Consider the following 11,702-nt stretch of genomic DNA (forward strand, 5'->3'; position numbering starts at 1 on the left):
AAGCAAACAAAAGAAAAACCAAAAAGCGTCCTTCGCTACTGCTCTGCTCAGTTCCCGGTAGGCTGGCGAGCTGACTGGAGCTTCACACAACTTATTGGCTCAAAACTGTCTCACTTCTTTTCCCCCAGCTTCCCCAGCGAAGAGTCTTGCCCTTGCTCACACCCAGCTGGTACCGAAGGCTGCACTGCTGGGGGACGTTTATTCTACTAGACAAGTCTGTCTTTTCCTGCGTTTTACAGCAGCAAGTTGAATAAAAGCCATGAAAATAACAACCACAACAACTTGAGAGCTGGGGCACTAGGTCTGTATTGCACAGCCTCCAAGAGCGGTGTCCAAACTGAGGCTACTTTTTACAAATCTACAGCGTTTAAACCTAAAACAGTGTCTAGACGGATTTAAACTGTGCTTCGATGCAAGCCGTGAGGCTCTAGAAAGTAAAGTATAGGTGTCAGTTTTCCCAGGGGAATCCCACATTCATTAATACCTCCTATTATAGCATTCCTCCACAACGCTGACTCGTGCTTAACCACAACCACAACGCTGATTAGTTTCCTCAGTAGGTTTTATTGCAATTGCTGGGGTATGATTTTCTGTTTTGTTCCACGTAGTTTTGCCTTTCAGTAATTTCTTTTATTCACCATTAACTGTACCGAGATACAGAAAGCTAAATTCAGTCTCCATTCCAAAACGTTTAATATCTAGCATTGAAACTTCGTTACAGCCAGATTACCCTGCTCAGTCTAAGTGAGACCCGTTTTCGAAACCAAATTCTGCTCTGGCTTTGCTGCTGAGATACCACCTCTAATATTACATATAGTCTGATAGGGAAAAATGACAGACACTTCTCTGAGTAGATAGTTACCATTAGCCAGCCCATTATCATCCCTCATATGGCACTTTTCGCCATTTCTGAACTATGTTTTCTGCTAAAGACATCAAAACATGTGAAAATCAAGGCAAACATCCTGAAAAACGCCAAGCTCTTTAAAATTAAATTTCGTGGCCAATCTTTAGCAGTTACAGATGAATTCACTTTCGGAGTTTACGGTGTTTGTTTCATTTACCTCGGCCGATAAGCTGGTCTTCAGCACGATTGCTACAGAGAGACTTCTTCTTGTAGAGCTAAAGTGGACAAGGAGTTATTTGGCTGCGAGTTTTGAGAAAATTCAGACCTTCCTGAGGCTGCAGCTGAATAAATCGCGCTACAGGAACAGGGAGACAGTCCCAACAGCAAATTCTGACTTTTCTAGGTTTCCAGCGCTCCAAGACACCAGTGTAAATGTGACTGCATCTTCTAGGATCTGTATGCAGTAACGCCATCTCTGAATGATCTTACCTTTATTAAGGATACTCAATAGCTCCCCTAATACTGGATCAGAGACACCAACATAAGCAACACTTTGTGGTTTTCAGGATTAATAGATTTCCTTTGTTATTTTGTCTTTACTTTTTGCTATTAAACTATAGAATCATACTGATCTTTGAAAGATAAACCTAATAAACATCAGGAGTTTATAAAAAGGGGGTTTTTTCCTTCATATGTTTGCAATAATCAGAAAAAACCCCAACCAGTATTGCAGCAATGTAGATTTCCACACAGAGACACTTAGAGCTTTGCAATTTAATCTGGCACCTATCACTCCCTGCTGCCATATAAACAAGCATATTCATTTTGGCCTGCTTCCCTCAACAAACACATTTTGGGACACAGGTCTTTAACAGACCTCCCGAGTCATCGGGTCCCAGCTCCTGCCATCGCAGGCACACAGTTAAGACCTCTAGGTCTCCTGAGCATCCACTTCCCACACCACCAGACCAAAACTCTTTCCGACGCCTTGTAAGAACGATGCCGCAGCAAACCTATTACATCTGCAGCGTACAGGGTGGATGGCAATTCAACCCCAGCTGAGGATGCAGGGCTGCTGGGAGGCTGGGCACACTCAGGTTCAAGTTAGCCTGGTAGAAGGTGGACCCACAACTTTGTCCTAGCCTTATTTAACAGGATTAATCCAGCTGTTATGTTTCAGATAACCCGCTTTGAACGGAGGGCATCTCATTTTTCCCCACGCTGGGACATACACTACATGGATACCCTTTTCCTTTCCCACAGTGCCCTGCTTTCCCCCAGGAACTCTGTAACAGTATCCCTTCAATTTAAAGGAAAAAGGTTCAGGGACTGTTTCAGCAAAAGAAATAGCTTCCACCCCAATTTTAAATAATGTCCCAGAGCAAATTCAAACCTTGCCTATATCAAGGCCTTTTTGAAAAGAATCAGAAGGAATCTCATGGTGAGGTCACACATAAAAACTGAGCTGTTTTAAGAAGCAATAAATCTACTTTCTCACCGTGGTTTCCTAAAGGGGCTGACAAGACTGACCGAAGACCAGAAATACCAAAGCTCCCACAATCGCTTAAGCAGTGATTCCCCGCAGGCCCCAGTGGTTGCAGGTATCGCTTAGTTTAATCCAGAAAATATCAAATATACCAGAAAACTGACCGCTCAAAACCACTTTGGGATAAGCAGTTCCCAAATTCACCCTAGGAAAGAACAAGAGAAGACAGACAAAAGAACTAGAAAAGAAGAATGCAAGTTTTGAACAATTCTATACTAGACACCTGCCTACATTAAAAGCCCAGCTGCACAAATACTGAACGAGGTCTCATCCTCACAAAAATCCCACCAAATAGGGAAAAAAAAAAAGCACCAAACCAAAAACCTCAATAATAATTTCAAGGAAACAAATCATAATTATTAGTATTCTTTAAAGGCAACTTGTTCCACAGACTAGCAAGCAGAGTAGTAAACTTTCAAACAGATGTGAACAAGCTGAGAAAATGAAGGTTACAGCCACTTCCCAAAGTTGTAGCACATTTAAATCCACCTAGAGCGGTACGATCCCCTTACACAAATGGAAATATTTTGAGATCAAAGTCGCTAATTCTCTCAGAATACCGATACAAGGCATCTCTGGGCCCGTAAAACTACGTTCATGCAAGGCGTCCTTGTAGCATAGCGACTGTAGCAGATAAAAGAGAAAGCAGCGCAGTCTGACCTGAGGTATGTACTAGTAAAAAAACGTGGTGTAGAAAGGAATCCTTATTGGGGTTTAAATTCTAAATCACTGAGATACCTCCAAATCTGAGGGGGTTTTTACAAGCTCTGTAATAGGTCCTGGTAGAATTGAGCGCACGGCACAGACAATAAATAATTGGTACTACCAAAGTTACTAAAATAAACTGAAGACACTAGAAGAGCTCTCCCGAAAAAGGCAATGCAAGTCTTTTTTTAATCCAGCCTTCTCAATTCATTTGGATAATTTAGAAAGGACATGCAAGAGCAATATTGTTGATTATTAATACACAGTGTCATGAATTCCACTATCACCACAGACAGCACTCGACCTCCCCCCCGCACCTGGCCATGACGAGCCTGGCTTTTATTTTTCAAGCTATTTTAGTAACTTTGATAAATACGAATAATATCTAGTTTGATCTCACAACATCATACACTCACAATGTCCTTTGATTGTTTGTCATGCCCAGAACTGCAAATACAGCAAGTGGATTTTGAATGTATGGCTAAACCAAGATTTTTAAAAATCCAGGAAACAAACCACAATTGGTGTAGGCTCACCTACGAATATTTTTAAATGTAAAATTGAAAAATTATATAAAGACAATTTGAAAAGTGATTCCTACAGGACTGTGCGCAGTCGAAAAGCAACCTTCAGAAACCCCTGTAACAAACCAAGCACAGTACACATTAACGCTGTAATCATTGCTTATACAAATTAATTAGATATGACACAACATGAAAAGCCAATTAAAATATAAAATCTCACGAAACAAAATAAATAACGTTTTCGCTAAGTCATCACAAGCCAAAAAGTCATAAATCAAAGGGGTATTAACCACCACCTGAAAATATTTGGTTAAGTTTTGTTTGGTTTTGTTTTTTTTTTTTATTATAGCGGGTCTGAACTTGGAGCTAGCATTTTGTTCCAGACTCAGTATCAGTACAGCCTTGTCTATTTGTCTCACAAAATGCCACAATACATGTTCATACACCAAACTTTAAACCAATGATATATCTTTTTTACAGGGAATTACATTTTCCTTTCCAGTGAAAAATTTTGGTTGGGGCTTGTTTGCAACGGGCATCTCCCCAGTGCGATCGTGAGCTTTGCATCAGACCTCCCGAATGCTCCTTACAACTACAATGTGCGTCTCCGACCTCACGACACACAGGAAAAGTCCTGAACGCTCCTTCCACCCCCATCCCCCTCTACTCCACACATTTGTTTTGACCCAATTCAGCTGCACATGCTTAAATATGTAGCATTTGATCTTAGCCAAGGGAAAAAAATATTTTCCATTTGGTCACCAACGTTTTTCAGATCTCTTCACTTAACAAAGGATGTTGTTGAACACACATGCTGCACAACGACAACATCTTCTATCTTTCAGCTCCAAATAAATTATAAAGGCATATCAGGCTTCTCTGACTTCACCCCAGATGAAAGAACTATTAACTCTTTAGCCCACGAAAACGCCTACAATATTGGACTCCCGAATTGAGAAAAAGCCGTGCTGGTGGAAATAAGTTCAGTTGAAGTAATGAATTACTCATTACTGTTTCAGACACTCCCAGGTCCCAGCTATGACTATACCAGCAAGGTAAATTTCGGAGATTTAGGTTAAGACTAATTTTTTTTTAGAATGCAAAGAGACTAAGTGCTCACTCCCTTCCTGAGTAACTCAAGAGACAAAGGAAACGCAGGCAGTAAGTTAAATGCCATAGTGCTGGGTTTCTGCAGTCTTTGGTCCCTAAGAGGTTTTGGGTTTGGTTAGTTGGGTTTTGTGTTTGTTTGCTTGTTTGTTTTTTTAAAAAAGAAAACCAACAGATTTGTATTCTATTTTTCAAATTCTTTCACATTCAGTTATCTTTTGCGGTACTGTCCATTTCTGACACAACGACAGAATTTCCTCTCTTTTATAATTAAAAGAAAAATAATCCCATTACCTAATACATTGAGGGCTTCAACTACCTATAAACCTTTGAAGGCTTACAATTGGGAAGCATGGACTTTTGCAGCAGTTTCTTTCATGGCTTTAATCCCGCAAGCAAACCTCTCTCCGTACTTCACTTCTCAAGCACAGCAAGTCCATAAAGCTTATTCCATAAGCAGATATTCACAATCCACCCTGACAAGGGGACAGGCCAGAGCATGGGCTAGAAACACAACCTTGAGGGCAAATTCATTAAAGATCCCAGGCTCAAAGAGAAATAAGGCTTTAATTGAACAGTAACCACAGAAGTCTTGCTAGCTTCACTCAGAATCCGCCGATGAATCATTTGAGGATTATTAACAATTATTTAATGAATATATATTAGTCTTGCAAAGACAATGTTTGCTGTACTTGACACAGAACTCCAGATTAAAAAAAAAAATACCTCTTTTTTCCCATGGGGGCAGTGAGAGTCAAAACAGCTGCTGGGACGCACCGCACCCATCAGAAATACTAAGGATCCCTCAGCCTAAAGGTGACATTCAAACCATATTTTTGGATACCCAGTTAGTGGTACATGCTTCAGGACGTTGGTAAATACTCAGCTTAATATTCCTTTTGGGTGCTAAAGGGAGCTTTCTTTTCTAATACTCCCTCCTTCTGTCCAGAGAGAGAGAGAAATCTTTTTCCTCTTCCTGGTAGACCAAGGTCTGTGGAAGTCACGCCACTGACTGCGACACGAGCAGAACTGGACCCTCTCTGTGTAACTGCAAGCTGCCACACACTGAACCCATTTGGGACGTTCATGCCTATTTTGGCCAAGCACTGAATTTCACTGCCTACGCGGTAGTGAGGGATCAGCTCCGAAAAATTCCCCTGTCAGCAATATCTTAACAACCAGACCTTCTTGTATAAAAATATGTCAGCGATTAGTTAGAGGAGGCAAGGACCGTCACGGGCAAATCGATCAGAAGAAATAAATGTGGACTGAGGATCACACCATTCACGTAACTACTTCCCAAAAGCTGGTCATCATGGCTCTTAATTCTGACCTGGCCTCCTAATCACTTCTGGATCTTCAGTAATTGGTATTTGCAAAATAAATGTTGAGGTTGGAGGAAGACTTATGCTTGGGCCTACTCTACTCATCAAACTCTTGGGATACCCTAACAGCAAGTTTTCTACTAGCACAGCTCCACTAAGACCTGAAAAGCGCCTTCTTATTTATATTCAGCTAAGCAGTAAAAAAACCAAACCAAAACAACAAACCTAAGCCAAACTGCAGGCCTTGAATTTTTTAAACACAACTTAATACACAAAATGAGCACTCCCAGGAAAGAGAAAGAGGAAAGCCAGAGAATTTTATGACCTTGAAATATATATTATTTTACTGGGAATTAGTCCTTGACAAATATTTTTCAATAGTGAAGATTTTTCGAAGAACGTATTTTTAATTTTCAGTTCCATCACCTGATTCTCTTAAAACATTAGGTGACACCACTGCAAGTGTGGTGGCCTTATGGGAAGCATATAAATCTGGAAAACCACCTACTTCACCAGAAACAGAGGGATTTTTTTTTTTCTTTTTTATAATCTGGAATGCATTATAAGAATGATATTTTTACTTTTAACGTCGATTTTTAAAAGCTGACATTAGACCCGTCTGTTTGTGAAATTTAATAACACCCATGGTCAAGACCCAATCGCTAATTAAAATCGGTGGCGTCCGCAGGGGACTGAGCCATTTGTACGTATTTATCTGTGGTGTCTATGCCCGCAAAATCCACACAAGTATTTTCCTATCGTCGCTGTTAGAAATAGCCTAACTTCTTTCAAAGCAAGAGAGAATTTAGGGTAGAAAAAAACCTGTCTCTCAGTAGTATTTTTTTCCAAATTTTCTATTCGTTTCATTGCACTCCCACAGATGGCAATGCAAAAACCAACCAGTGGGTTCCACGAGCACAAGACCGAAGCTGCTTTCTAAAGGACCTGTTAACCCCTCACCGCTTGCACCGGTTATTTATTTGCCAACACCCCGAGGAAGACGAAGGCTGAACCCCACCACCGCCCGCCGAGATCAGCCACGAGGATTTAACGAACGGCATCTTCCCTGGAAAACGGCGGATGCAAAACGCAAACCCTCCCGTTGGGGATGGGGCGTGAAAACTCGGGTTTGGGGGAGTCTCCCGAGGAGCGGGGTGCGGAGAAGTTTGCTCGCCCACCGAGGGAAGCCGTGCCTCCTCCGAGCCCCTGCCAGGGGGCTGCTTCGCTCCCCCGTCCCCCTGCAGAGCCCCCCACCCCCGGGCTTCTCCCGCCGCCAGGGCAGCAGGCTTACCGGCGCAGGAGTGCAGCGGTTTTGGCCGGACCAGGAGGGACGGACAGACGGAGTAGAGGGAAAGTTTCTCGAAGTAATCGCAGGTCTCCTTGGAAAGGATCTCGTCGATCATGAAGGTCTTGTAGCGCCGCCTGCCTGCCTTGGGGCGGCCGGGAGCGGCGAGCCGCGGCTGGGGCTGGCAGTGCATGGCGGGGCCGGCCCCGGGGCTGCGGGGCTGCGGGGTGCGGGACCCGCCGCCGGCCGGGCATGGGCGCCCGGCGCCCCGAGCGCTGCCCCGGCTGCTGCCGCCGCCGCCGCCGCTGCCTCCCGCTGCTGCCTGGCTCGGCTCGGCTCGGCGCGGCTCGGCTCGGCTCGGCTCGGCGCGGCGCGGCTCCCCCCTGCGCTCGGCGGCGCCGGGCTCCCCCGCTATATAAACCTTCCGATAAGCATCTCTCCGCGTCCTTTTTAGGACGCTCCGGCTGTCAATCAGGGCGCCCGCTGCTCCCCGGCGAGCACCATTGTTACCCTGCGCCGGGCTGGGAGGATCCCGCCGGTCCTCTCCCCTCCCTGCTCTCTATTTTAAGATACTGGGGTGTGTGCGTTTCTTTCTTTTTTTTCTTTTTTTTTTTTTTTTTTTTCTTTTTTGGTGCAAAAACTGGAAAGCATCCAGATTGGGGCTGGCTTTTTTTTTTTTTTTTTTTTTTCTCTTCTCCCCCTTCCCTCTCCTTTCTCCTCTCCCCTCGCCTGTAATTAGTTTTAAAAAATTACACATCCCGCAAACGCGCAAGGACAGCGCCTCTTCCCAAGCCTCTGCAGCTTTCTGCGATCGGCATCAAACCTATTCCCCAGTCGCAAAGAGCTGGAGAGCGGCAGGGGGGGGAAGGAAAAAATCCTATTTATAGGTGCCTCGCTGAAAGCGCTGCGGCTTTACTCGGTCCCTGGGCTGCTCCCACAGCCTGAGATGATCTACTGGCGATCGCTGCTTCTCTCAGCTGGATTTTTGCAAAGAGGAGCTTTGAGCCCCCCTGCCGAGGCCAGCCCCAGCGCAGCCCAGAGGCCGCCGAGGTTTCCCTGCTCCACCGAGGCTGGTTTTCCTCGCAGGCTGAGCCCTGAGCTTTATTTCTCTGCCCTGCGGCCTCTCTGCAGCAGCTCCCCTGGTTTGCAGGCAGGGCTGATCCCAAAGGGGGATTTTAGCCAGCTGAGAAACTACCCCGCGCCCCGGTCAGTGTGGTTTAGAACACCTTATTGAGGGGAAAGAGTATCAGGAGTCCTCCTCCCGACGAACCAGCTCTGCTTGGCTTTCCAGAAACCACAGCCGGCTCGCCACTGCTTGCGGCCGCAAGCTTTAAACGGGTAAAGAGAGGCTCCTTATGGAGATGTGTCACACACCCCCCCCAACCCCCACCCCTCCCCCCCAAAACATGATTTCCAGGCTTTGTACAAAGATTTTAAGTATAATCTGCAAAACGTTTTCAGCCACCCTTTAGTTCTCATGCTTTGGTGATCCAAATGGCAGCAAACTCTTATCTCACTGTTAGAAATCTCAACGCTGCTCTTGCAGAAGGCACCAACCACCTCAAACTCTCATAAATTATTTGGGCCACTTTTATTTTGTTGATCTCTGTTTTTAAAATGTAGAAAATCTCTTTAATCTCTTCTGTAAAAGCACGATTTCTTTTTCAATTACAAGTATCATCCGGCTTTAACTTCAGAGATACATTTGCTGATTTTGCAGAACCAAAAAAAGCTACTCATGTTGTCCGCCCGCTGTCAAAACTAGAAGGCACACACAAGGAAACATACTACTTTTGATATATCCTTTGAACTTTTTTCTTAAAAACTCGTTACATGGTTTTAAAAAAAACACGGCACAGCAAATTATATTAGAACAAAGACAAACCAAAGCATTTTGCTCATTAAACCATTCGAAAGGCATTCTCATTTGAAATAAATGGGTTGGAAATGGCTTTATTGCTTTTTATTTTGAGAAACTAAAGCGATGTTATAAACAGGGATTTAACTAGAATGGTAACAACAACTAAGGAGGTCAAGGACGTTTTCCCCCGATGATATAACTCTTTTTAAATTACTTAAACTGTTGCTTTAATTCCTAAACAAACTACAGCTATTCAAGGAGATTCGCTGACTCCATTATTAATGTAGCTTTATGGATACTCACTTCTTAATTCAGCCATAAATCATTGTGGGAGCATATTTTCTTTGCCTCTTTTCAGACTTTTTTTTTTGAGGAAACAAAATAATTACCAATAACATTAACTTAAGCAATTAGTGCTTGCTGGTAATTGTTGCAAAGAATATTTCTGAAGGAATGCCCTGAGCAAGCTGCGGATTTAAATCCCAAAGCAGCAACAAATAGCATTTTGCTCCACCGGTGTTTCCTCGGTGTCCGGGCAGGAGCTGCAGCCCCCCTACCCTCACTCCAAATTGTGCATTTACTGGCTTCACAAAACCTGACAAGACGCAGCAGAGGAATGTTTCCTAAATCGAGAGTGCGATACAAGTGCTGGAAATCAAAGAGCCTTCCATAAGCCCGACTAGATCCAGCTCAGAAGTCAAGAGGGGAAGGAAACCGTCGGCTCGCCTAACTCTCACACAACTGACGGCAAGACAAGAGTCTCCGCTCATCTTTAAAAGTTTCTTTCTCCCATCTGAAGGGCTGGATATCCAGAGACACGGGGTCGGCCCCTCTGCCCATGCTCTAGAAACAGCAATGCCCTCACCGGAGCCCAGGGAGACGACCTGGCCGGTGGGATTGGCTTACCCTGACATGTCTCTAGAAATTTTATTTCTTTTATTAATGATTTTTAAAAAAAAAAAAAAAAGTGGCCAGAGCAACATGGTAGGTTATGCCGTATGAAACACACACTGGCTGTCAATCAAAAAGGGGGTGCTTTGGTCAGGAATAATCAGGGGTTTTGTTTCCAAAATTAATGAAGTGGCTGGAATAGCGAACATCTGCCAAGGGGACTCAAACCCCGAGCAGCTGTTGGAGCCCCCAGTACTCTTCCCATGTAGGACAGCCTTGCTGGTAAGTACTTCTCCCTAAGGTTTCTCTAGTGGTTGAGAAATGGGGCCGTATGGGAGGGCGGAAAGCAAAAGGCGTGTTAGGAAAGGTTTGGAGGGCAGAAGACTTGACGCAGTCTGTGTACGTGAGCCCAGCACCTGCACTCCACAAATGGCAGCGTGACAGCAGGATACCAGGATTTCGGCGCATGCCCTTTCCTAAGGGGGAATTAATCCAAGCGACACGATCCTGCAATTTAGGGACCGAAGCAATTGTGGTGTGTGTAAAACCACTATCAGAATTGAGGAGGAAACCAGCACGGCTCTGAGCTTGTCAGTCAGTTGTTAAGGATGAAGAGCAGGGAGTTCAGCCCTCCACCAGAGACCTGAAAGGAGATCCTCCAGGAAAGCGATCGTGTTCAATCAGAAATGATAATGGCAGGAGACTTGCTGAACTAGGGTTTCTGGAGACAACTTGTTTTCATTTGGGGACAATTTGTGCTACGAGGCGCTTTTTGTGCAGCACTGGAACCCCACTGGTGCAACGCACCTTGGGAAAATGATTAAGCCCCTTCGAGTAGACTTTGTTTACTCCCAGCACAAACAGTATCATAAGATGGTGATTAAGGCCATAGGAATTAAGCTGGTGCTGTATTGCTAAATTGGTTGTTTAGGTAGTACCCAAGTACCTGGCTCTGCTCAGGGAAGAGTTAGCTGGCTGTGATTACTTGCTCCTGTATTTGTACACTGCCCAGCACACTGGGATCGTTTGCTCAAGGAGAGGAATTCTGTCTGCTGTGCTTTCAGCCCACTAGTTTTCACATTCAAACAAGAATTTTAAATGCAAAACCCCTTTTTTTTTGCTGCCCATTCTGTAAAAAAAAAAAGTGCCAAAGCCTTAAAGTGCATTGGTTCTTGTTCTGAATTCCCTTTTCCTTATCCAAAGGGCAAAGATACTTTTTGCAAGCCCCTGACATTAGCATGTTCAATCATTAGAAAAGCCCCTTTTCAGTGAAATCCAACCACCTTTGAAAAGAGATACATACAGACATAACCAATCCTGTTAAACACCAACACTGTGTTTTTAAGTGTATGCCTTTTTCAGCATGACACCCAATCCAGAGTAGAAAAATCAAATGTGTGGCCAGAAAGGGGGAGGCGCAATTTGGGCCAGCATTTCGCTCAAGGGAATCCAGAGGCTTTGTCCTCTCAGCGTGAAAGGTCTCAATGCATGAGAGTCCCTTTGAGTAAAAAGATCTCAGCGCCCATCTCACATAATGAAAGCAACTTTCTAGTAACTGCCCTATGCAAGAGAAAATGGCACTGCCCAGGAAGCTGGTTTTTTTTTAAAAAA

General features: G+C 44.3%; 1 protein-coding gene across 1 annotated transcript in view; it reads right to left on the minus strand.

Moving 5' to 3' along the window:
* The window catches only part of BARX2 (BARX homeobox 2), a 34,486-nt gene extending 26,954 nt beyond the window's left edge, over positions 1-7,532 (minus strand). Inside the window, exon 1 of the mRNA XM_086476884.1 lies at positions 7,346-7,532. Coding sequence (XP_086333010.1) covers positions 7,346-7,532 — 187 coding nt within the window. The remainder of the gene's footprint in view (positions 1-7,345) is intronic.
* Between the last annotated feature and the right edge of the window lie 4,170 nt (positions 7,533-11,702).

The sequence above is a fragment of the Leptosomus discolor genome, chromosome 22 (genome assembly GCF_034619465.1).
Source record: "Leptosomus discolor isolate bLepDis1 chromosome 22, bLepDis1.hap2, whole genome shotgun sequence".
In the NCBI taxonomy this organism is placed as follows: domain Eukaryota; kingdom Metazoa; phylum Chordata; class Aves; order Leptosomiformes; family Leptosomidae; genus Leptosomus; species Leptosomus discolor.